This window comes from Gracilinanus agilis, chromosome 1 (assembly GCF_016433145.1).
Source record: "Gracilinanus agilis isolate LMUSP501 chromosome 1, AgileGrace, whole genome shotgun sequence".
Classification (NCBI taxonomy): Eukaryota; Metazoa; Chordata; class Mammalia; order Didelphimorphia; family Didelphidae; genus Gracilinanus; species Gracilinanus agilis.
The window spans coordinates 390789248-390817098 of record NC_058130.1 but is presented as its reverse complement, the minus strand read 5'-3'; the positions used below and the strand labels follow the sequence as shown (position 1 = coordinate 390817098).

At 35.5% G+C, this 27851-nt stretch overlaps 1 protein-coding gene across 1 annotated transcript in view; it reads right to left on the bottom strand.

Moving 5' to 3' along the window:
* FECH (ferrochelatase) overlaps nucleotides 1-27851 on the bottom strand; it is a 48546-nt gene that overhangs the window by 14186 nt on the left and 6509 nt on the right. The window contains exons 2-6 of the mRNA XM_044657801.1: nucleotides 24236-24365; nucleotides 16128-16247; nucleotides 14712-14860; nucleotides 3919-4053; nucleotides 1608-1714 (exon numbers count right to left, since the gene is read on the bottom strand). Of these exons, the coding sequence (XP_044513736.1) occupies nucleotides 1608-1714; nucleotides 3919-4053; nucleotides 14712-14860; nucleotides 16128-16247; nucleotides 24236-24365 (641 nt within the window). The remainder of the gene's footprint in view (nucleotides 1-1607; nucleotides 1715-3918; nucleotides 4054-14711; nucleotides 14861-16127; nucleotides 16248-24235; nucleotides 24366-27851) is intronic.

Sequence of the window (27851 nt, the reverse complement as noted above, 5' to 3'; positions counted from 1 at the left end):
GTCTATTATGAATGAGAATTTCAAAATCATCTCCCTTATGCCACTTATGAAACAGCAAGTGATAAATACAACTTTATCATATTTTAAGATTATCTATGACAAATTCAAAAACTAACGAGCAACAGACAAATACAAGTGCTATTCCAATCACCTAAAAAATTCCTTTGGCAGCATTTTCTATATGCAATCCAATTGCACAAAGAAAGAGAAAAGGTTGCCCTTAGTCTTCAATCACACCATGCAGTAAGGTGGCTAAATGACTCTGAAACTCCCTTTCATTTTATGTACAGAGACTTCCTCAGTCAAGAGACCTTTCCCTCTTTCTACTTCCCCCTTTTTCAAAGAGCTGAATTTTAATGCAAATCTAATTACTCACAAGATGACTGCGAGCAAGCAGATGCTGTGCAGATCTCTCTGTTCAGCTTTGCTACCACATGTCAGTATTGACCTGAAACACCCCTACTTTCAAACTCAAAAGCCTCTCCAGAGGAAAGGCAAAGGAGACGGTCAGGGTTCAGGTTCATGTTCAAGCTGAACACAACACAGTTCATACAGTCAGGAAAACAGAGGAACAAAAAAGTCCCTGTGACAAAAATCAGTTTCATTCCTCTCACTTCACTTCTTAAAATGGTAATCACGCGCTAGTTTCTAGATATGAAGTATTATTATATTAACCTATTACATCACCTACAACATGACCTAAGGGGTATAATAGACTGACTCTCTAAGGAGCTTAACCCAATTTCACAATGATGCTGAGCACCATCTAGTGGTTATGGATTTTAAATAGGAAGCCTTGAAAATATTAAATGGGCATTCTCCCAAAAGCTAGTAAACTTTTAAAAAGGCAATAGCTTCCATTTATGGAAGAAAAGAGAACACTCTTGGATGATGTTCAATAATCATTATCAACAGCATTATATGCAAATAAAGTTGAGCAAAATATGCTAACCCACAAAGGATTCAAAGATGTTGGCTTAAATAAATCTTACTACTGTCAGGAATATAATATGTAATATAGAATGAAAACCAGGAAATAATTCTAACTGAATCACCAACACATATATAGATTTATCATGTTATGTTCTTTAGACAAAAAAGTATTAAAATATAATTTAATGAAATTTTCTTAAGGCTTTCTAGTTAATGATTTATATATATATATATGTATACATGCATATATACATATCTATATTTGGCCATGCTGCTCAAAGATGATGAAGTTCCACACCAATGAGACATCACTAAACAAATTAGTCAGTTAATGAACACTTATTAAGTACCTACTGTGTGCCCAGTACTGTGCTAAGCACTGGAGTTAAAAAAAAGGCAAGATATAGTCCTTGCCCTAGAAGCACTCACAATCTAATAAATAAATAAATTTATTTGTGACTTAAGTTTTTAAGATAAAAAGTCTGAACATTTCAGTATATAAATTTCCCCACAGATTAACACAAAAAGCTAAACTAATGAGCAAAAAGTCCAAAATATCATAATTTAGGGAGTTAAAACTCAAAGAGAAGCTTACATAAAGCAAGTTAAGGATAAAAATTTTTTTAATACCAACAACTAAAGCTACAAACAATGCAAGCAATCTTCCACTTTACCTGAATGAAGAGAGGATGGGTTGGCCATCTGTCAATAGTACTCCACTTCATCTTTGGTTTCTTCCCAACTTTATTATAGTATCGATAAATAGCATTTAAGCTACTGCCTAAAACATATAAGTAGGTGCTTAATAAATGCATTCTCATAATAAGAACAAATAAGTGGTTTGTAGGGTCAGTAATATACAAGTTCAATACCAATATTATATTGGTATAATTATAATCATTTAAATACTTTAAAATGCACCTAGATTAAACAATGTGGAAATGAAGATAAATAAAAATGCTCAATTACAACAGATTTGTGTCCTCTATAGTAGAAGTTCATATTTGTGGTCTCTCCCAGTGAAAAAGACCATTGTCAGGGCTTAGTTATTTTCCTGAAATTAAATTATTTTCTGAGAAAGCATACTAGTGTTTGTGAAAGTCAATTTACTAAGAGAGAAGAGAAAAAAAAGAAGAAGAAGAGGAAACACTGAACCCTGGAGTAAGTCAAAACAGTCCAATTCTTGTACAGGTACCCTAACATGAAGTAGTTCGTATATTTTATGCATTGGCATCATGTTTGTGTCAGAATTCTTCTCCCTGCTCTCAAATTGTAAAGCTATGGTTTAAAACGATTCTTCCTTAGTCTAAGTGGATAGGCAACAGGGCCAAACGTTAAACACATATGACTGAATGACTTCAGAATCTCACCCCCAACTCTGATGTGATACTTGTATTGTGACCTTAAGATGTCTCACATCACCAATCTATTGATTATTCTAAATAATAAACTACAAGAAAAGGAAAGGTATCCAATTTAAAATGCTAGACATGGCAGTGTCATATTTTAATTAGAATTTACTCGGGCCAGAAAGTAGCCCACAAAAAATGAGCTTAATACATGAAAGCAGGGTACAATTAAACAGAACTACCTAATTTAAACTAATGGATCTAGTGTAAGGGACACCATCTCCTGAAATATCATCTGGCAGTTATTACAAGTACACTTCAAACCAAACTTACAGGTGTATGTTAGTTTGAGCATGAATAAATAGTTGTGTTAGCTCTCCTAGATCAGCACCATTTAGTGGACCAAATGAACTCTTTGAAGAAGGTGAAGACATAACTGAAAGAGCTGCTTTTGGTCAATACGTTAGGAATTAAGAAATTATGGTTCTGCCACAACAAGGAACATTTAAAAGGTAACGTGAGTGAACAATACTCAAATGGCCTAAGAGAATTAATGCACCTCCTGAGCACCTTACATTTTAGAAGTACATGCATGCTTCATGTGATAAATTTGCTATAAAAATATTAAATTTTTGCACATGCACTAAAAATATAGTTATTTAAGGGAAATCTGTAAAAGGAATCATAATTTAACTAACCAGCCCCTAAATTTACTTGCTTTATAAGTCTAGATTTTTATATATTGAGTTTTCTTAGAAAAACACATATTTTTGTTGAGTAAATGAGCACGATATAAATTACTCCCCTATGAGATTTGAGCTATTTCCCCAATGATGTTCCATCAGGGAAATTTTCCAAAGAAACTAAAATTCAACCCAATTGTTTATCTAACATTTGTTTCTGAGGACCTAGGTATTTTTTTAATGATTAGTGCTTTAGAGAGATAGTTCAAATGCAGTGGCAGATAGAGTCTATTTAAAACAGGGAATCAATTTAGAGTTTTCATGTCCAGTAGTAGTTTAACAGCAAAAACCAACCAGGTGATCACAAGACAATGAAACAAGATGCAAGCTTTCACTGTCCATGTGAGTAATGGCTATGGAAGATCCAAAACTCACCCACAATTAGTGAGTTAGGGATTTCCAAATATGTATCAGTCTCTGTCACCACAGTCACAAGCTTGGGCAACATGAAGCAGCATTACTTTCTAAAATCAGGAACAATGCCAAATGTGGACATCTTTTCCTTGAAAACAGTTATTTAAATGACCATGTTTTTTGTCTCTTCTACAAAGTTGAAAATGTAAAGAAATCATAAAAGTGGGGGTTATTACACAACTATTGAAAGAGACTTTGGGTTCATTACTACTTTAGTATAGAGCTGCACTGGAATACTCTCAGTTACTACTTTCTGTTCACCACTTGTAAATCTCAACAGACCAAGCAATAACTCAAGTGAGAGATGAACCATGAGGTTTCAAATAGATTGACCTGAACTCTTTAAAGGAGACAAGTTGGATTTGCCATTCAAATTTTAAATTATTTTTCCTTACCTTTGGAATTCTGGCTCACAGGGTACCTCATATTATTTTGATTGGGAAATATTTAGTCTCCCATTTAAAAAGAGATGCCCTCACCTGTGGTAGAGCAGCTGTATTGTGGATACTGTGTAAAAGCAATAGCCCTATCAAGACCATCTTCCTCCATCTCTTCAATTGCTTCTTCTGTTAAAGGATGGACATACCGAAATCCAATGTAATATTTGTGAGGAGCTAGTAAGAAGTACAAAGGGAGAGGAAAGAGAGAAAAAATAATTTCCTTAGACTTTTTCATGTTACTCTATCCAGAATGCAATTATCATAATTTTTAAAAGATTAATATGATTTTTGTGATGCTGAACTTTCTAAGGTATTATAATATTCCCTGGTACTTATCTAGTTAATTGATTTGTACTTTCTAGAAATAAAATTAATTTCAATAATAGCTATTTAAATCTAAATTTTTAGTTGCTTGCCTGATATTAGCTGAGACAACTCAAGAGCTATCTCCTACTACAAACAGATCAGTTTATATAAACACAAAAATAAGATGTCAAATTCCTTGGTCAATGTCAAATGATAATAACTGATTAGAATCATTGTTGCATTTGAAATTATGCCCAAAGAGCTTTAAAAGATTTCATGCCCTTTGATTCAGCAATACCATTACTGAGTTTCTACCCCAAAGAGATAACAAAAAAGGGTTATACAAAAATATTCATAGCCGTGCTCCTCGTGGTGGCAAAAAATTGGAAAATGAGAGGATGTCCATTGTCTGGGGAATGGCTGAACAAATTGTGGTATATGATGGTGATGAAATACTATTTTGCTGTAAGGAATGATAAACTGGAAGATTTCTATGTGAACTGGAAGAACCTCTAGGAACTGATGCAGAGTGAAATTAGCGGAACCAAGGGAACGTTATACACAGAAAGTGAAACACTGTGGAACTATCCAATGAGATAGGCTTCTCTACTAGTAGCAATACAATGATCCAGGACAATCCTGAGGACTTATGAGAAAGAATGCTATCCACATTGAAAGAAAGAACTATGGGGAGTTAGAAACACAGAAGAAAAATATATGACTTATCAATTGTTTATATGGATGTATGATTTGGAGTTTTGGTTTTAAAAGATTGCTCTAGTACAAAAAAAGTTACAAAAAAAATCCCAATAGGGAAATATGTATAAAGTGATAACATTTGTATAACCCAATGGAATTGCTGGTAGGCTCTGGGAAGGGGGAAGGTATAAGAGAGGGAAAAAATGTTATCATGTAAACATGAAAAAATGTCTTAAAAAAATAAAAACTTAAAATGCAAAAAAAAAAATTTTAACTTAAAAAATGAATCATTGTTGCAATATAAAAAGCAAATAAATATATTCCCACTGTGGTAAGGTGACATGTCCCAGATCAAAGTACCAATGGCTTGATATCAATGACTGTGATGTCTAAAGCCAATATTCTTGGCACTCTATTATCTCTTTTTATTCTCTCTCCATCACCCCCTTTTTTTTTTATAATTTTTTTTTAAATTTTAAACCCTTAACTTCTGTGTATTGACTTATAGGTGGAAGAGTGGTAAGGGTGGGCAATGGGGGTCAAGTGACTTGCCCAGGGTCACACAGCTGGGAAGTGTCTGAGGCCGGATTTGAACCTAGGACCTCCCGTCTCTAGGCCTGGCTCTCAATCCACTGAGCTACCCAGCTGCCCTCCATCACCCCCTTTTTACTACCCCTTTTTGCTGCCTTCTTCCTCATTCTTTTCTACTGGAATACAAATAAAGCTTTCTTAGTGCTCGTTTTAAGCTTATATGTGCAAATTTCAAGGAATACATTATTAAAAAGATTACTTTTCAACTGGTTAAGCAAAAAAAGTATTTAAAAACAAAACAATAAGTAATCAGATTACAACAGTGAGCATTAAAGTGAGACCTTGGGAAACAATAATCTTGTCTTGCTTAATCAAAAATCTTCTAAAACCCTGGGTACATGCAGAATCTCATTCTTTATAGATTTTCAAGAATCACCCACTGCATTGAAGGAATAGATAGTGATGAGCTGGAAAGAGTGTAAGTAAAATAAATAAATAAATCATTTAGGGGCTCTGGCCAGTTGTATATATCTAATAGAAAGTTGGGTGTAGCAGAGACTGTCTGAGTTCAAGTTTAGGGCCTCAGTTAGTAAATGACTAACAGTAATGATCAGATCTAAGTCACTTACTTTCTATGACCCCAAGCTTTCTTACCTATAAAATGACTATATTTGTACAATCTACTTCAGAAGGTAGTTGTATGGATGAAATGAAAGAATGCAGTGTGCATTATCACCAAGAAATAATATAAGTTGCAATAATTTTTTTCAGTCAGAAGCTACAGTGAGCTCTTATCCAGTTATGCCAGGAGAAAGTGCACTGTAAGATGAAATACAAATGAATGATTGTTCTGATACCACATAGTTAATGAGGAAAGTGCTAACTGTCCTTTAAAAATAACATTAAGTTCCTATTTTTCGGTTACTCTAGATGATTTGAAATGTTATAGCCCAGATTTATGTGGGATTTGCTTTCTAATCTGTTTTGAGACAATACAATAATCAGTTTGACTTTGCAAAGTCTCAGAATGTTGCAGGTCATTAACCATTTGCTAACATTTTCTTTTCACCTGCCTAGCATCTGAAAATTGTCAACTAAATATCTGAGAGGTCAGGGAGTTCCCCGAAATGATGCAGGCTAAATGAGGTGTGGAAGCTGCACTGACAGATAAAGGCAGGGTGGGTAACCACATATTGAAGTTAGAGAGGGCCAAATTCCCTGGAAAGAATAGATAATGCTTCCTGAATCATCAATTTAAAGATAGCCCCTGAAAACCTATTTTTGAAAAAGTTACTCCAAGATCTCCTAGATTGGGCTACTCTAAGAAAATTATAGTGTTGATCAAATATAATTACAGATCCTGAACAACATGTACTGGCTTAACTTTGTGGATATTTCTAAGGGAAGCAGGAAGAAAATGTTATAAAGTTCATAAATATTAATGAATATATAACTACAAAATATAATATCAGTCAAGTGCCAAGTAAAAATCCAACCTTCAAACTATTTGATCATAACTATGACTAGGCAATAAAATGCAAATAAAGAAACTGGATTTTTTACATAATAAAACTATTAATTTTTATTTTGTTTTGTAATTTATAACAATTCAAACAGTATACTTGTTTGAGTAAAAAACTACAAGTAGCATAATTTGTTATTTTATGTTTAACATATATATTATACCAAATAAACCCATTATAAAATAATAGCTTTTTTTTTTTAATTTACATTTTTAAACCCTTAACTTCTGTGTATTGGCTGCTAGGTGGAAGAGTAGTAAGGGTGGGCAATGGGGGCCAACTGACTTGCCCAGGGTCACACAGCTGGGAAGTGTCTGAGGTCGGATTTGAACCTCGGACCTCCCGTCTCCAGGCCTGACTCTCAATCCACTGAGCTACCCAGCTGCCCCCAAAATAATAGCTTTTTTACTGAATTTTCTTCCTTTTCTTATTAGCACTTTATTTGAACGTTCCTCTTTTCCCTTACACTTAAACTAGCAAGACATTCTGAGGAAGAACCAGAAGGTGGCATGCACCAGGAAAGTCAACACACCTTGAATACTGACATCCCAGGATCCTGAACCCAAGAGCCCTGAGAAAAACAGTGCTTCCCAGACCCTTATCCCTGCTTCAGGCTCAACTCCTAAAATCATCATCCTATTACGCAACTTCTATGGAAATGAGGCCTAGAAACTATTTCTGCAAATGCTAACCTCCCCTCCCAGATCCACCCCACCAACAACAACTATAGCTCCTGAAGAAACAGAAAATAAAGGTCTTGATACCAAAGTCCCTGGCACTATGAAATAGGTCAAAAACAAAAAAACAGATAGATTTTTATCAATGGAAATAACTTTAAAGGAGTATTATTCTCTGTTCTGTTGTCACTGCAACCTAAGGATTATAGGATATTTCCATTTGACTTACAGCTGAAACTACGTGTGTGTGTGTATATATATCTCACATAAATATAATTGTTACATATATATTTACATATATGTATGTGTGTTTATGTCTTATCTATCAGAATATGAGATCCTTAAGCACAGAGACTGTCTCTGCTTTCCATTTGTAGCCCCAGCACTTAGCACAGTGCTTTGCTCATAGTATTTAATAAATGCTTTTTTATTCATTCATTTGTTGACCTATTAATGATATGCAAACATTTTATTCTAAAGATTTAGGATAAATCTGAAAATACCCACGGTAGCTATCAGCTATTAACTATTAATAGTAGGAATATATATATACTTAAAATATTAGTACTAGTTAGTATTCTTCATATTGGATTCATCTCTCACCATAATGAGCTGACATTCAATACACTGGTTTATAATATGTTCTCTATATAGTAACTCATAAAACCTCATATAAACCACTAAAACTTGTCCCAAATTAAACTAAAACACTAAACTCCAAAATTTCCTGGGAGCTTAGAAAGTATTACTTAAAAAAAATCATCTTCATAATTTAGTAGAATTTTTTTAAAGGAAAAAGAAATTAGCTTTGGAATATTTTCCATAAAGCACTAATTTTTTACCTTGTGATCTTGCTATAAAGGAGAAATCAAATATAATCATATGTGTAAAGGGAATTTATACACCTCTCTCCTGGGGTTGCGCATGGATGTTGCCCTGCCTGCATCCCTACATTCCTGCATCCCTATGTCCTATGTAGAGGCTACATGACTCTAAACTTGAACTTGACATGACTCTGAATTTGAACCAGATATAAAAGAGAGATTAAAAGGGGTAAATGGGGAAGTGTTTGCTCTCTCTGTCTCTGGTGTCCTGCCAAGGAAGCTGCTGCTGGAGGTAATGCTGAACTTGCCACGTGGAAGCTAGATTAGGCTACTTTACTCTATCTTTCTACCTATTTCTAATCTTTTACCTATCCAAGTAATTTTAATAAGCTTTATTAAATTCTAAAGACCAGAGTCCTAATTTTACTACTACACATAAAAGCAGTAACACCTTTCCATTAAGCACTTTAGAAAAATAGAATTTGAGAGTTGGAAGGGTATTCTCAATGGCCGTCTAATCCAACCCAGACATGAAACGAATCCTTGTAATCACATACCCAAGCTTCTTAGGAGAGAGAAAACCACATCCTCTTGCAGAAGGCCATTCCAGTTTTGGAGAGCTCTAATTGCTAGGAAGTTTTCCTGACATTGAAGCTAAATGTGCCTCTTTGTAACTTGTACTCACTGCTTATTCTCTGGAATCAAACAGAACATGACAGTCTTTCAAAGAGCAACTTGAAGTAGTCCTTCAAGACAACAATCATGTCTCCCCTGACTCTTCTCTGCCCTAAACATTCCTACTTCCTTCAGCCAATCATCAGATATTGCCCTTCCATCATTTCTAATCTAATTCATCTTCTCTTAACCACTGTTAGCTCCTCTGTTTGCCTGTTTCCTCATCTATAAAATGGGGATAATAATAGCACCCAGGGTTGTAAGGAGATAGTAATTATAAATGAGATAGTAATATAAAGTGTTAATTATTAGCCAACCCATTCGCTGATTTTTCAGGATTCGAGGGTGTTTATCTGGAACAGGTAAGTTAAATTCATCAAACAAGGATACCTAGTTGCCCTCTTACTATCTCTCTACTTACATTATAGATAAACTCTATTATGTATTCTATCATTTCCAGTGTATTCTTTTGCAAAGAAAACAAAAATAAAGAACTAAAAAGCTCTTTCTTTTCTCTATCATCAGTTTATCATCATCCCAACCAGCTCAAGTAAAGGTCCCATCTCTTTTTTGATCCTCCTTCTTTCTCCCAATATAGCTAAAAGCAAAACAAAAACAAAACAAGCAAACAAACAAAACTTATTATTCCTTTTTGTTGTCTTCAGTTTCCCTCACTAGATAGTAGCTCATCTGGAGCTTTATTTATTTAGCATTAAGGAACTCATCATATTTCCCTTCAAACCCTCCTGATGTGAATTTTCCAATTAATGAGGGCACCATTTCCCTCCCAATCACCCCACAATATCCTTGACTCCTCACTCTCACAGACACCATGTAGCTAATCTGCTGCCGAATCCTGTCATTTCTTCCTTCTTTCCAATGTTTTTCAGATACATTTCCCTTCTCTCTTCTGACACAGCTGCTGCCCCTCTCTAGTCTATCCTGCACTCCGCTATCAAAGTGGTCTTTTAAAGCATAAGAATGACTATGTCATTCCCCTACTCAATAAACTACAGTAATGCCTTAATACCTCCAAGATCAAATATAAAATCCTCAGTTGGCTTTTGAAATCCTTCATAACTTGGGTCTCTTCCTGTCTTTCCAGTTCTCTTGCACTTTACTCCCTCCACATGATCCAGTGAAAAAGACATCTTGGTTGTTTCTTGATACTCTTGTCCTACTCCATTCCTTTTTACTGGTTGTCCCTGCCCCATGCCTGGGATACTTTTTCTTCCTCATGTCCACTTCTGGCTTTTTTCAACCTCAAATCAAATCTTACTTTCTAGAAGAAGCCTTTCCCAGTCCCTTTCAATGCTAATGCCTTCCTTCTGAGATTATAGCCACTTACCCTCTATATATCGTGCATGTACATGGTTGTTTGGATGTTGTCTCCCCATTCAAACTGTTTTTTTGTCTACTTCTTAGCATAGTGCCTGACAATAAATGCTTCTTGTCAAACCATTTTTATAGGACCACATTATGCTTTTATATTCATCTTCTTTCACTTGGTCTTGCTTCAATCTTCTACACATTTTTTTAGCCTAAAGTGGTTGGTGAATTCCCTGTGAATACATATCGGTCTCTTTAGATAAATTCCATCTTTACTCCTCAAGGGAATTATTTCCCCTTATGTATCATAATGTCATTCTTGAGTATCTTCCATCTCTACCTATGATTCTGCTGAAGCATTCTACTCCAAATGATCTTAACTAATTTTTTCTACTAACTCTTTGAAACCTCCTTTGCCAAAATCTAGGGTATGTCAAATAACGCCCAGATTTCCTTTTTCTCTATCACAAATTCTAAAAAGGAGTGGTCACTTTTGTCAGGGTTCCCATTATTTTTACATTAATAATCAGTCCTATCCTGTTAGTAAGAATTGGATCCAGAACAGAACTTCCCCATGTTTATTCCTCTACCTTTTAAAGAATGATACAATCATTAAATAAATTGTGGCATTACTAAATGTTCTACTTCTGGCAGAGAGAGACAGCTCTAGCAGTTGTGTGCATAACTGAAATCTCCCCTCACTATTTCATCATGTCTCTGTGTTATATTTGAAAACTGCTTCTCAAGCTCATTAATAACTTCTTTCTGACTAAGTGGTATATAGTTTACTCAAATGACAGAACTACTTTGATTTCTTCCTCTTTTGGTCTTTACCTAAATACTCTCCAACACATTTCCCCATTCTAGTTCTTCATAGGAATAGACCATCTTAATATACAATGCCACCCCATCTGTCTTTTACCTATACTGTCTCTTTTGAAAAAAGTATACCTTTATTCAGAGCAATAGCTCAATCATGGACTATTCATCCCACCAAGTCTGACAAGTGACATGTAAGAAGTCAATTTGCCTCATTAGATACCTAATCCCTTTATAAAAAAAAACACACACAAAAAAAAAACCTTACCTTCTGTCTTAGAATTGATACTAAAGTAAGTATCAGTTCCAAGGCAGATGAGCAGTAAAAGACTCAGCAACTGAGGTTAAAAGACTCTTCCAGGGTGACACAGCTAGGAAGTATCTGAAGACACATTTGAACCTAGGACCTCCCATCTATAGGCCTGGCTCTCAATCCACTGAACCACCTAGCTGTCCTACCTCTAGATCCCCTTGACTATTACCTAAACTTTAGACATAAATTTGTATAGAGGCACTTGAAGTCACAGATTTTACTATTATCTCCTTTCTAGTATTTTATTTCCTTCTAATTTCTAGGTGTCTTAGCTGCTATTTGCTTTTTATTCTTTCTGGCTATTCTGTATAGCAACTAACAGGGAATATAGACAGGTAGTCTTCAACATTTTTAGTTTAAAGTTCTTTTGATTAGATGTGCAAGATACCTGGAAAATACATTTGTACCAAATTTTGTTAGGTGTCCTCCAACTCTGGTGAGAAGTCTATCAATCCTTTATTTAAGTCACTATCCAAATGAAATCCTCAGTAACCTTTTTAGATAGCTATCACTTCCCAAATTAATTTCCTCTTCTGCATCTCTTCCTTTCTTTGGGCAATGGTGAGGAAAGCACAGCTTGTGCCCCTTTAGTCTTCAAGTTATCACCTAAGGCTTCATAATAATTGACAATACTTTTTAAGCTTCCTCTAGAAGTTCTGTTCTGAATGAAGCGATACAACTTAAAAGACTATTTTACTCACCTGAAACAATGCTAAGATGATCCCATCACTGTTATTATTAGATCTAGCATATACATTGTGTAATTCAATGCAATTCAACAAATACTCATTAAACATCAATTATGTACAAGATACACAGGCAGCACAATAGTGAAGACAGATGGCCAGCCAAGGAGATCTGGGCAGGTCCTGCTTCTGGTACAGAACATCCTTAGAACCATGACCAAGACACTGAAATGCTCAGTATCCCAGGAAAATCTCCAAGATTATATAAGTAATATTGGTGGACACAGATACTTACTAAGATTTCCATTTCCCAAATGTACAAGGAATATACTACCTTTCTCCTCGGATTTTAAAGCATTTTCCACTCATTAGGCATTACAGGCTTATGTGATCATCATCATCATCAATACATTGTATTTATAGAGCCCTTTATGTTTATAAATTCTTTTCTTATTTATAATATTATTTATTCCTCCAAACAACCTCATCAGGTAAGTGATAGAAATCTCATTATCTTCATTTCACCAATGAGGAAACAAGACTGAAGCTCAGAAGATGTTAAGTGAATTGCCCAAGACCACACACCTAGTAAAGGGGCAAAACCTAACTCAAACTCTGACGTTTTGACTCTTGAGTTCATCATTTTTCCTACTCCTCCAGACCCAAAAAGCTTCACTTCTGGTCTAGACAAAACTGTACTAAGTTTTCCTAGTTCCACTAACAACTTGTTTCAAGACTAGCAATTCACTTAACAGCTTTGTGATTGATCAGTATAAAAATAATCTCTTACCTCCATCTATCTCAAAAAACTAAATAAAACAAAAATAAGGATTTAGAGATAATAAATGATATTTTATAGTATTTTCCAAACATCTTTACAGTAATTATTGTGATGCTAGCATGAACATCCTCAACCAGGGTAGAATGTTCCCCAAAAGAGCCAATAGTACTGACTTAATCCTCTAATCTGCAAGGCTGTAATTTTTTCTGTACATTAATGCACATGGGTTAAAATGATTAGCCATCCCAGATTAGGTGACTATAATGCAGGGCATTTTCTGAGACACTTTAATAAAGGACAGAAAATTGAAATCTAAAATTGTCCTGTCTAATCTGGGATGTCTAGTCATTTTGCCCTCATGGTAAGGGAGAAGGCCTTTTTCTCTCATCTATATTCAACCCTGACCTCTTTGCTCATACCTGACAACTTTATTTGAGCCTATTATGGTGTTGGGTGCTATAGTAACACATAAACAGATAAAAATGGCACTTTATGCTTCTACTTTCCTCTAAAGACAGTATAGTAATTGCAGATCTAATTTGTGTTAAACCTTTTATCAGTGATAAACTGTTAATGACTGCAGAGTTCGTTCCCAATCTACTAGATGTGAGTGGAGGTCAGCCAAACCTCCCTCACCAACATTTAAGAAGATGCATTGTGGCATGTGAAACAGAACTGTGTAAGAAATGCCCTTGAGCTACAGCTAAAGCCAAGAAACACACCTAACATCCAGAAAAGTAACTGAACAATTTTCCAAGTTAGCTGATATGCCAGGGTCCACTGCTCTGGACACAATGGGAAAAAACAGTTTCTCAAAGTGTCATGGCTAATGAAGCTGACTGACGCCTTCTCAGGTTGATGCAAGAAGAGTTGACCTTTTTCCTCAATCTTTCCTGGCTAGAATCTCTCATTATGAAATTATTTTTGCCCTCCCTTCCTAAAATGCATTTATCTTTGACCTGCATCTGATGTATTTACTTCTTATTCATGACTTGATGAAATGTCTATTGTCCTGTATATGTATATCTGTGTCAGTATTAAATGGCCCAGGCAAGCAATACAGAGCAGACACCAGATATATATTCTCCATACAGCATTTACTACAGTGGATTGTACAATTACAACTTAATTAATGCTTTAATTCACCTAATCACCTAATTCTGGAAGTACTAGTTCACTAGCAATGTCATGGTTTAAATGTTACCAAAGTAACTTGGCTCCAAACATTAAATTTTAGTAGCATACTTGGAAGGAAAAGGTAGTAAGTTAAATAAGAAAGCAACTGTCAACACAGATCCTATTTATTTCTTACAAAGGAAATTTTTTGCCTTTACAAAGAATCCACTATTTATAGAAGCTGAAATTTTTCCCTATGAGACAGCTTATTTTGAGACAGTCTTAGAATTTCCTTCTAAAACCAAAAATCCAGGCATTTAAAAAAATTATAATGTAGGAATTCAAAGAGAAAAAGGTATGCATTAACTTTATAAAGAACAGAGTTCAGGCCTTCAATACTCTCTCCGGGGCCAAGACACATTATAAGATTTGTATTTACATGTGTGGTAATTACTGCCCCCCTGTCCCACCTCCCCACCCTGCATTAAATTTGTTATTTAATTTTTAACCTTCCTGAAATAAATATTTTATATATATTTCATTAAAATGGTACCTGTGTGTGGAGAAAGCTCATCCAGAAGCTTTACCATGCCTTCTCCTTGCTTGGCAGTCCACATTTTGATTGGTGAACCACCTCCAATCTTACGGTACTGCTCCTGAATTTTGGGTGTGCGACGCTTGGCGATGAATGGGGCCAGTTTGCTAAATCATTCAACATTCAGGTAAGTTGACTTTACTCCATCTTAGCAGGCTGAGAAACATTTGTCACCCAAGAAAGAAAGCAAACAAACCAAAAAAAGAAGAGACTGACCAGATATAGTTGAAAAATCCAATAGCCAGATCACTTCAAAAAGTTAGTTTTTTTAGCCCAGAGAAGTAAAGCAGAGCCAGATATTTCTTTTTTCTTTTTTTTTTAACCTTTACCTTCTGTCTCAGAATCAATATTGTGTATTGATTCCAAAGCAGAAGAGTGGTAAAGGGGTTAAGTCACTTGCCCAAGGTCATACAGCTAAGAAGTGTCTGAAGTCAAATTTGAATCCAGGACCACACACACCCTCATCTTTAGCCCTGGATTGCAAATCTATACAATACATAGGTACCCCTTAGAGCCAGATATTTCTGACAATCATCTGCTCCATCCAGGCTGTACTGGCCATTCTGTCAACATACCCTGAAATCACACCTGATTATAGATACTAATCAACTGATCAATTTAGAGGATTGATTCTTTTGATTCTTTAAAATACCAAAAGCTAAAAAAATGGAGGGAAAAACCCTATGTACATGCCCTTTGTACAAACTTTAAAAAACCTATATATTCACAATATAAATGAGCAGCAACCACAGCTTTACTAAATGTTTAGCAAGGAACTATTACACAAAGGTATACCCCACTTAACAATGGTCCAACCAACATTATTTCACAATCTTGTTCATAAATTCTGACAAAACCCCTTGAAAGAGTATCCATTCGTAATATTGCTCCTGTTAAGCAGTGGCTCCTTGTAATGTTTCACAGAATGTGCTTTCACAGAACCAAGTAGAGCAGGTATGCTAGTATAAACACAATACCTCATGCAGAGTAGACACTCAATATTTCTTAAACTGATATGAAGTGAATTACTGATATTTACAAGGCAATTTGGTTTTAGGTTTCTGGAACTATTTATTTAAACAGGTCACATCCTCTCTGTGGAGGAAAGCATCAGACAAGAAGTAATATGGATAATTCATTCTTTTTATATGGAACTCTTCCCATATCATGTTCTACCAACTTAGATAATAAAACAGCCCTACCAATATTTCCATCTCTTTCCAAAAGAAATTCCAAAAGAAAAAATTAACAAATAATCATGATAAAAGTAATGTGTTTTCATTAGCAAACATTGACTTGTTTAAAGATTAAAAGGAAATTCTTCAAAGTTTCAAAAACACAGAGATAACAACTACAGAAAGATAAATATCTTACTTTTGTACAGGAAGTGACATTAGGTCTTTGTCCAGGAAAAGCCTCAATAGGAAGTCATGAACATCTCCCAATGTCTCTGGACCTCCCATGTTTAGCATTAATATTCCAGTTTTAGGCTTCCTATATAAGTAATATAAAAATTGTTATAAAATTTTTCTTATCTTTTTAGAGCTTAAATATATTTTAGCTATCACTATTATACTAAATTTCTCTTTAATGTTTTATTTTATTATTAAAATATTAATATTTTATTTCTTTAATATTATAATAAATTTCTCTTAATAACACATATGAAAGAGTTAAAATATAAATATTCATTTACCATATCCATTCATGTTAATTAATACATACCTAATTCCCATCACTTCCTGTCACTAATTTTTCCCAACTCCACACTTTCTTTATCATGAATTTCATTGACAGTGAGGTCCTGGCCTTCAGCCAGGTTGAATATAAAAAATTATAGATATATAGAGTGAATATAATAACAAACCAAATTCTCATAACTTTCGGTCTTGAAACTGAAATGAACTCAGTTCTTTGTGAGGTTGAGAGTCAAGTCAAAAAAGATAAAATTAAGTAGAAGTTAGAAGTTTCATGTAAAGATGAATTCATCTTGGAGATCTACTAATCAATCTTTGTCTTTACTACAATTCAAGATTCCAATCTCATAATAGAAGATAACTAAATGAAACCTCAAAATTTAGCTAATTTTTTTCCAAGTCATCCTTTTTGCAAAGGACTCTAGCTATAAAATTTCTTCCTGCAAAATGTTTGCCAAATACCCTCCATGTAAATCAGAGTAATTAATTCCAGTTCCAAGTTCTACCAGATTTATACATGCCTTTCTTAATGTTTTCCCTATTCTTTCACTGTATGTTTTCTTTAGTCAAATATTTTTTGTTTTCAAATTTTATTTTTTGAGTTTACATACCAAGCAAAATGATAGAATATAAAAAAAAACAACTATATAAAACTCTGAGCCTTTATCACATACCATCTGTTTCTTTAAGTATATAATAATTCTACACATTACTTCTAAAACTGTCCTGCTTGTTTGTGCTTCCTTCTGAAATGAACTTCTGTTCTCTTCTGTGCATTAAAAAAATGGTTTGATGGCCCCTTTATAGGGGAAGGCTTCAGTATTGCTACCCCTGCCTCCCTAACCTAGTACCCAATTAGAAAACTGAAATGGGGGGGGGGTGGGGGGGGAGAATGTCTTGTATCACTTAGGTATAACCAAGCAAAAGGAATCTGCACAGTGTTTTTACACCTAACATAACCAATCATCTTTAACATGTTTCAACATCTCTTCTGAAGACATGGTCAGTTACTGCATTGGTCAGAGTTCTTAAGTCCTTCAAAGGTATTTTACTTTACAGTGTTGTTGTCCTTATAAACATTTTTCTCCTGGTTATACCAATTTCACTCTGAATCAGTACCTATTACCCAATATTCCATAAAAAGGTTAATACTGATTCTTCTTGTTTCTCCTCTGCCTATTCCTTTTTAGTGTTCTTTGCTGAATCATTGTTCTGCTGTAATCCACTAATCTCAAATTTGTTTGGATTCTTCTCTTTCTTTACACACCAATTCTGGTGGTGAAGTCATCAGTTTGCATTGGTTCAATTAACATTTCTATGCAGACAGTTCCCAAATCTGTATATCCAGCCCTAATCTCTCTCCTGAGCTCAGAGATCTGCATCATAAAATGTCTGCTAGGCATCTCTCTCTCTCCCACTGGAACCTCAAACTTAACATGTCCAAAATGGATATTGTATTTTTCTCAAAATCTACCATTCCTCTAAAGTTATCTGATTCTGTTGAGGAAACTTCTAGTTACTCTGGTTCTCAACCTTGGAGTTATTCCTGATTCTTCCCTCTCCCTTACACTAAATATACAATCTGTTGGTGAATATTAGTAATGCCACAACTGCAAATTCTCTTGGAACTCTCTCTCCCTTTCTTTCTACTCACCCAGCTTATATCCTAATTCGAGACTTCATGATATCTCAAAGTGATTATTGAAACAATTTCCTAATTTTCATCTTCCTGCTTCTAGTCTCTCCCTCTCTGCAATCCATTCTCCACACAATTATCAAATTGTCATTCTTAAGATATATCTGACTATATCACTCACCTACTAAAAAATCAGGGGCTTTCTCTTTCATCTAGAAAAAAAAAGACCAGGGGACAGTTAGGTGACTCAGTGGATTGAGAGCCAGGACTGGAGATGGGAGGTCCTAGGTTCAAATCTGGCCTCAGACACTTCCTAGCTATGTGACCCTGAGCAAGTCACTTAACTCCCAGTGCCTAACCCTTATCGCTCTTCTGCCTTGGAGCCAATACATAGTATTAATTCTAATGTGGAAGGTAAAAGTTAAAAAAACAAAAAACAGAAAAAAGGACCAACTCCTCAGTCTAGCACCTAAAGCCCTTGACAAACTGACTCGAATTTATCTTTCTAGTCTGATTTCTTATTATTGCACTTTACTTCATGGATTCTCCTTTAGTCAAACTGGCCTACCTATTGTTTTCCAGATCACTACTTTATTTCCCACTGTATATGAAAGGTTTTTTTTATTAAATTTATTTTTTTCAATAAACAAAAAATCAATTTTCAATCTTCCTCATCTTTCCTCTATTGAAAAATAAAATAAAACCAAAACTTGTGTAATAAATATTCATAATTAAGTAGAGCAAATTCCCACATTGATCATGTAAAAAAATCCCATTCAACATTCTGATTCCATCAGTTCTGTTGGAAGGGAAGTAGCAAAGTTTTATCACTGGTCCTCTAGTATCATAGCTGGTCACTGTGTTAGTTACAGTTCTTTCAAAGTTTGTTTCTTTTTACAGTTATCATATGAATCATTCTCCTGGTTCTACTCACTTCACTCTACTTTATTTCATAAATAGTACCCCAAGTTTCACTGAAACCATCCCTTTCATCATTTCTTATTATACTACACAATTCTATTACATTCTGTGTAAATAGAATTAACTAGCCCATTCATAGTAAAAAATCTACTCATCCCAGGCCTAGAAATGATGTCACCCTCACCTTCCTTAGTGGGGAGGGGAGATGAGTTACCCACACGTGACAACAAGTAACAAATCAAGAATAAGGGACTGCCCTTTGGGCAGTCCAAATCAATGTAGAGACTGTCATTTGCCCACTTGAATTAGAAGTGGACCCACAGGAAGTGACCAGAGACACTATCTCTTCAAGTATGTTGGTTACTTCCTGTTGAGGTAGTTCCCGCCTTGAACTTGGTGCTGAAGGATCTCCTGAGACCATAGACAGCTTCCACTCTGAATGGTCATGTGGGTAAGTTAGGCTGACTTCCTTGGCCTACCTAGGCTGCTTCCAAACTCTGCCTTTCTGGTTGTTAGGCCTTGTGGCTTGCAGCTTCATTTATTTAGCCCCCTTTCTCTTTATTCCTATACTTTTACCTTCCTGATTGTAAATAAACTTATCTCAACCTGATGCTGACTTGGGTCTGATTTAATTATGGAATCAATCTGAACTGTTGATTCCTGGCGGCCACGTTTTATATATATCTATAAATTACCCTAAATTTCCCTCTTACAATTCATAATTTCATAATTTGTTCAGCCATCCCCCAATTGATAGGGGAATGATAGTTTCAAGTGTTTTGCTACCACAAAAAGAACTACTATAAATGTTTTTGTACATGTGAATTTTTTTCTCTTTCACTGATCTCTAAGGTAAAGGCCTAGTAATGGCATTGCTGGGTCAAAAAGTATGCATAAGTTAGTGATTTAGGGGGTCCTAGCTCCAAATTACACAGCTCTATTAGATGCCTCTATGGGCCAGTTTTCTCACAGTTTTTCCAGTATTTGTCATTTCCCTTTTCATGAACTTTGCTAATGTGAGGGACATGAAGTAGAACTTCAGAGTTACTTCAATTTTTATTTCTGTAATTATTCGTTATTTAGAGCATTTTTTTCTTCTCAAATGGCTAATGACGGCTTTGAAAACTGACCAATTACACTGTTGGTCCATTTATCAACTGAGGAATGGCTGTTACTGTTAAAAATTTGAATCTGTTCCTTATAACTCTTAGAAATAAGATTTTAATCCTCAGTAACTTTGCATAAATTGCCCCTTTGTCTAGAATCAATCAATCAACAAATATTTATTAAGCATTAATTATGTTCTAAATGTGGTAGAACACACACACTAATTTCAAGGCAATTTTGCATGGCAAAGACATCAATTGCTAAGGGGATTAAGAAAGACCTCCTGTTGAAGCTGGCACTTGAGCTAAATTTTGACATAAACTAGAAATTCTAAAAATTGGAATTGGGGAGGGAATACTTCCTAGGCAGAGAGGACAGACACAATAAAGCACGGAGACAACAAGATGAAGTGTCACTCACATATGACAGAAAGCAAGAAGGACAGTTTGGCTGGACCAAATACTTTGTGAAGGATAGCAAAGCATAATAACCTTCAAAAGGTAGCTCGGAGCTAGGTTATTAATAGCTTTAAATACCTAAGGAATTTGTATCTAAGCCTAGAACTCAAAGGGAACTACCAGAGATAATCAAGAAGAGAAGCAAGACAGTGAGACCTGTGTTTTAGAAATTTCGTTTTTGCCACTGTGCTTATGTTTAGAGAGGTCAGAACATTGAGGCAAGGCGATCAATTAGGAAACTATTATAATAGTCTACAAAAGAGGTGAATAAAAGACTATGGCTGAGAAGGTAGATGAGGATGAGAATAAAAGACAGCCTGAAAGAGGTGTTGTAAAAAGGAAAAATCAACAAGATTTAACAACTGGCTGGATATATGGGAACCTCAGGAAATGGAAGGCTAGTTGTGTCCTTGAAAGAAAGCAGAATGTTCAGAAAAAGTGTGTGCTTGGGTGGAAGAAGTTAATGAATTCTGATTTAGACATGCTGAGTCTGAGATGCCAGTCAAAAACTTCCAACAGAAATGGTAAGCCCAATAATGCACTTCTTCATCTCTTTAAAGCACAGAGAGAATGTTGTCCCCTACCCAAGGCCCTTCCTGATTCCACAGCTGTCAGTGTTGTCTACCTCTTGAAAGTTCTTTATATTTACCATCTGGGAATGTATTGCTTTTCCATAGGAACCCAGATCCTTCCAACTCCAGACCCAACTTTGTATCCACAGTGCTACCTAACTCCCTCTTATAAACACCTTCTCAGAGGGAGGCTTTCTTAAGTCCTCTTAATTCTAGCACCTTATTTAATTATTTCTTGTAGATCCTGTATGTAGCTTGTTTGTACATAATTGTTTGTTTGCTGTCTCTCCAATCAGACAGTGAACACCCTGAAGGCAAAGACTATCTTTTACCTCTTTTTGCATCTCCAGTGGCTTAGCACAATACCTAACACATAATAGGTGCTTAACAAATGTTTACTGACTGTGATTTTTTTTTAATTGAATAAAGGTCTGACTAGGAAAATCAATGCCTCTGCTTTCCATTCCTTGCCAGACAAAAAAATCTAATTATTCCTAAAGTCACTCAGAAGAATATATGCTGTACCAGAATATTTGTTAAAAGGAGGCAAAATTACAGGGCAAGAGGTTTTTCACATTAAAAGCTGCTTCACCTCACTTCTCAAGTGCTAATTGGGGATCTATCTCCTAGATTTCAATGAGTTGCTGTTGACAATTCAAGAACTAAATCCACTTGGGCTGCAAGACAGATCTTTCACCAAGTTCTCCCTTTTCTCTCTGCCCAGTTAATGATGTTATAGCAAAACTTAGGTCATTTAAATTATAATTTTAAAATAAAGTGCCTGTCAAAGCTTTATTAACAAGTAGATTATAAGGGCAGCTAGATGGCTTAGTGGATAGAACTGAGCCCAGAGGCAGGAAGTCTTGGGTTCAAATCTGAACCCAAACACTTCCTAGCTTTGTGACCCTGGGCAAGTCACTTCACCCTGGTTGTCTAGTCCTTATTGCTCTTCTGCCTTGGAACCAATACACAGTATTGACTATTATAAAAGATAAGGTTTTTTTTTTTAAAGTAGATTATAATACTAAACTTATAGAGGAGAAAGTCTCTCTTGAGCAGGTCCCCAGTAGATAAATGACCAAGTCAGAGTCTCAATTCTTCATCTTAATTTTAAAAACAAAATCCAACTCACAGAAAACAGGAAACAAAGGAACAAAGATCTAGAGCTTGAAGGAACCTCAGAGGCGACCTAGTCCACCCCACTAAGACCCAGGGAGGTTAAAAGATTTATCCAAAGTTTCTTGGGAGGATGTAAGCAACAGAGGTAGGATTAGAATCCAGGTCTTCTGACATCTGCACCAGTTTTCTTTCTGATTTTAGAAATGTGACCATTTTGTAGCCCATGTTAAGTATTTACTAAAGAAATTTTCATATGTCTTCTTAAAGGAGGGTGTTATTACCTGAATTTGCCTAAGAAACTAAAATTTAGAAGTTAGGGAAATGTTCCATAAGCTCTCCAAACACTCAAGCTGGAAAAAGCTGTACCAGTGTCTATAAGAAATTATAGAGAAAGAAAGTTTTCTGTCACCTGAAAATTCAATATGTTCTTATGTGTAATCACCATGTTCCTTTAGTATGCTCCCTCTCTTCTTCTTCTTTCCTAGTTTAAGTGTCCCCCTAGTTTCACTCCTGAAGACTGTGACTAATAATAAATTATAATACACTTTTCCAGGGATAGATGCCAGTTCATAAATTAGGAGGTGGAAAATCCGAGGCCAAATGACTTATCTAAAGCCACAGAGGGTATCAGCATTCAATCTGGATTTAGAACTCTACTTTTCATCTACACCACCTGAGCTCAGAGAAGAATACTAACCATTAAGGTTTGAATGGGGACATTACTCTGCCTTACTTGCATTTTTGAAAACCCACATTCAATCTGGTACATGAAAGAGAAGTAAGGATTTGAAAATATTTAAACCCCACTGCACTTAATTCCAAACAGTGTTGTGAATGATGAATGGTGCATTAGTAACTTCTCACACATTACTGGCTTTGTGAAGTATAAAGCTTCCATCAAAGACCAGTCTTCTCCCCAAGAGAAAAAGATGCCATGTCTATCATCAGAACTTAAAAGGTTCACTTTCTTTAAACATTTATGTAAATTTAGGGAAAAATACAAATCACTGAAAACATCTTACTGAAAAGTTTTCACCTTTTGTGTCATTTTTCTCAATTTTAAAGTTTTCCTTTGAATTACCTACCTAAAACATATGATGCTTATATGTTAGTCTGTGTTCAAAAAAGGAAAAAAAGATACAACTGTTTTATGTGAATGATTTATATCAAGAAAAAGCAACACAATTATTTATATTTGTGACCTCATCAATCTGTATGTCTTAACATTTATGATATCTTACATATTCGTTATCTCATAAACTATAAAATTTTGCCAACGTAAATGTTTACTACTATAATAGTTAATAATGAAGTATGGTCAATGTATTTTGCTATTAATCACAACAACAAAAAAAGTTTTAAAATGAACTGATAACCTTTTCTTCTTCACAAAAAAAATCTGAGAAATAGCACTGTAAACTATAAGACATTAAAACCCTACAGCTTCTCCAATTCCACATTTATACATAGAACGAGGCCTTCTAGTTTATGTCAAATGTGACAATATAATTTTCCAGAATCAATTTCAACCCCCAAATTACTGATAACATTTCCACTTCTGTGTGGCATTCACTAGAGGTCACCCTCTGAGGCTGTGATGGCTAGAAAAGGGTCAATGGAGGGCAGACAAGAATGGCATTCCCTTTTCCACTCTGCCAAGATGAAAAGGCTTTCTTTCTATATTCCTTTTTCTTCCCTGTGAAGGAAGGGTGTCTTGGGGGCAGGAGAGGGCAGTAAATAGAGCTCATGGTTGAATTCTTTTTTTCCCAGTAAAAGCCTCGTGCTTGTGTATGTCTCACCTAATATGTTCCATGGATTCTCACATTTGGTGACAACAAGTCCAAGGGAAGAAAATATTCCTAATTAAATGAATCTACATAGCAGCTTCCTATTGGATAAGCTTATGCTCACTGATATTCCTTCATCTAAATCAAGAGAAGCCTTCTTTAGCTATAAAAGTTAAAATTCATACCTCCTCTCTGGTTGAACTTGAGGTTTTATTCTTTGTGTGTTTGTGGTTGTTGCTGCTGTTGCTGCTGCACCAGACTGACACTTCCATAGTCTATGGATTCTTGCGTGACTGCCCCTGCTGCTTTTTACCACTGCAACAAAATTAAAATAAATTTAGTGTGAAATCTGGTTGCAAAGTAATTGCTTTGAAAAGGCATACTAAGAGCATAGTTCCTGGATTTATATAAATGTGGAGATTTGGAGAGTCAGTTCATTTTCTCACTGTCTCTTTGCAGGAAACAAAAGAATTTTAAAAGGCATTGAAAATTAGGAGATCATTTATTTCAGTCAGTTATCCCATTTCTGCTTATCTATCAGCCTCTAAAAATAAAATTATAGATCTGCTCAACCAGACAAGCTACTGCTGAAGTGTCTTGTATACATTATGTTTTTCTATCACTGACTCTCAAAAGAGTACTAAACCCCTGGAATTTATAATGAAGTTAAAATTTTAAGTCCTAGAGCAGGTTCATGGCACATGTGATGTGCCATGAAACTGACTTGTCATCACGGCCCCTTCCTACCTGCCTTCCAGCTGATACAATGGAGGTCAGCTCAATCCCCTCCCATGCTAACCTTTACTTGAGAGGCAGTGTTGGGAACTAATCATCAGCTTCTAGATACTGTGTGCATGCGAAGGAAAGGGGTTAAGAAAATATTTTAAAAGGTGGCTCACCTCTATTTTCTAGTGCAGAAGCAAGTAAATAACTATTCACACTAAAATAGAATGGCTCCCTAAATTCATTTGTGAACTTTTAAAAGATAGGGCCCACGAACCATTCAGTTTTGTAACTAAAATATGTAAACTATGGGAGAAAGCCATATCTGAGCTATTTAGATCATAAAAATCATGCTCAGTGCCAAAAGATCCAAAAGTATGAGATTGTATTGTATAACACTCATTACATAAGCATGGAAGAATATATATGGGCGTGAGGAATATCAACTCAGGTCACAGTGCCTGACACAATTCTCAATATAGTACATACAGCTACCAGCTGATTTTTAGACAAAGCACCCTTTAAAATATACAAGGTGGTTTGACCAAATTCTCAGTGATGTCATAGCCACAAAGACCTCTAAATGAATTAAATCAGTGTATACTTGGAGGTATGGCTGGTTTGAGTTGGGGCAAATTATTTTGGTACTGGTTAATTTGAGTTAGTACTAAAAGAATATTCCTCTCTTTCTCAAAGGCGGGGATCCCCGTGCTCTTCTCTCAATTATATTCCCATCTCCATGGCTTACTAAGAGTCTAGTGGGGTGGGGGCAGCTGGGTAGCTCAGTAGATTGAGAGTCAGGTCTAGAGATAGGAGGTCCTAGGTTCAAATCCGGCCTCAGACACTTCCCAGCTGTGTGACCCTGGGCAAGTCACTTGACCCCCATTGCCTACCCTTACCACTCTTCTAACTAGGAGCCAATACACAGAAGTTAAGGGTTTAAAATAAAAATTTTAAAAAAGTCCAGTGGGGAAACAGACATGGTCAGCATCGGCATCCTTCCTGACTCTGCCCAGGAAGTTACTTAATAACAATAGCACCTAAATTAAATAGTATCTTCCCTGAAGTTTCTGGAGTAGGTATCCTCACAACAACTCTCTAAGTCAAGTATCTAAAAATGAGTATTCCCATTTTAGGAAATGGGCAAAGAAATTAAGCAACTTGATGATGGCCATACAAACTATTAAGTGTCTGACATTGATCATTTCAAAACTAGCACTATTATACCAGGGGTTCTTAAATGTGAGGATTTTAAAGTGCTTTATAATTATACTTCCAATATAGTTATTTTAGAATGTATATTCAATATAATATGTATCTACTATAGTGAGTGATTCCTTTTCTAATGATTTTTATTTTGAGAAGGATTCATAGACTTCACCATTCTGTCAAAGGGTTCCCTGATAAAAAGGTTACAAACTCTGAACCATGAGGCCTCACATTTTACCTCTCAGCAACCTCACTATTAGTGAAGGCAACATGATGGAGTGAAAAGAGAGTAGATTTGCAATCAGGGTACCTAGGATTGAATTCAACTCAAAGCACTTCTGTGAACTTTAAAGTACAATATAAATGTATATTTCATTTTTCTTCTTCTGGTCCAATTATGTCAGGACTTTAGAGAAAGGAAAAGTAGATTTTCTTCAAAAAAAAGGTCATAGAAATCAGTGAACAGAGTTTAAAATCATCTCAACTCATTTAGAACAAATGACAATTTATATCTGAATATATAAATAGCCAACAAATGTTCTATCAAACGGTCCAAGGGAATATATTGAGTTAAATTCTCTAGTCACTTTTCTCAGTTGTCCCAGGGATTATAAATCTGATCTTGTTTATGGTAATGGAATATGGGTCTGTCTTTTTAAGCAATAACAGAAATAAGTAACAGATGTATGTTAGTGAAAGTGAAGAGAAAAAAGAGCACAATCTGCAGAAACTCGTGCAGGAACAGTGGGTAAATCACTTAACTTTAAGTTTCCAAGGGAAAACTTTGCTCATTCATGTGACCTATACTAGTTCTACAAATACACAAATAATTTTAATGGTATAGATAATTTGCTTTTCCCTTCAAGGGAAGGGAGGCAAGTGGGGAGGGTAAATATACTCCTCTTGTTCAACTGAAAGCCATTTTTACAACCCTTCATACAAAATTTCATATACCTGCCTAGGTAAAATTACTAAACTTTAGGTCATCTAGGTGGCATAGAGCACTAGGCCTAAAGTCAGAAAAGCTTGGGTTCAAATCTGGCCTCAGACACTTCCTACTTGTATGACCCTGGGTAAGTCACTTAACCCTGATTGCCAAGCCCTTGCCCTTCTGTCTTGAAATTCATTACTAAGTCAGAAAGTAGGAATTTAAAAAGAAAATTACAAGACCAGGTTCAAAAACTAACAGAAACATGAGGTGCTATGAGATTGAATTAACAACACCTTAATACAGAATCACAGGGTCTCACAGACCATCCAAGCCAACCTGTACTTGAACAGGTATCCCCTCAACAATATCCCTAACAAATGGCAATCTGGCTTAGCTTGAAAACCTCTATCTAGAAAGGAGAACTTATTACCTTCCAAAGCAGGCCACTTCACTTCTGGTAGCTCTGATTATCAAGAAGCTTTTTCTACATCTTTATTTCTCTACATCTTTATTTCCCTACATCCTTATTTTCTCCTTTTTTTATTTTATGCATTTAAAAATATAATTTTAAGAAGGAATCCACAGACTTTACCAGACTGCCAAAGAGGTCCACAATACAAAAGAAGGTTAAGAAGTCCTCTCTTTGACCAAAGCCAAAAATCTATCTATATATTCCATTCCACTGTCCCTAGTGTAAGGATAAGTGATAAAGGATAGGACCAAACAGAACAAGTTAAATTTCTCTTCCAAGTGACAATCCTTCAAATAAAATTATCACTCTCTTCTTCAGCTGATCCTCACAGGCCAAGTTCCACACTTTTTGGACTACCAGGTCCCACTGCTAATTCGTATTGTATTTTTGGTCCTCCACAACCATCAATTCTTTCCTAAATGAACTGCCATATAACTATATTTCCTACATTTTATACTTATTAAGT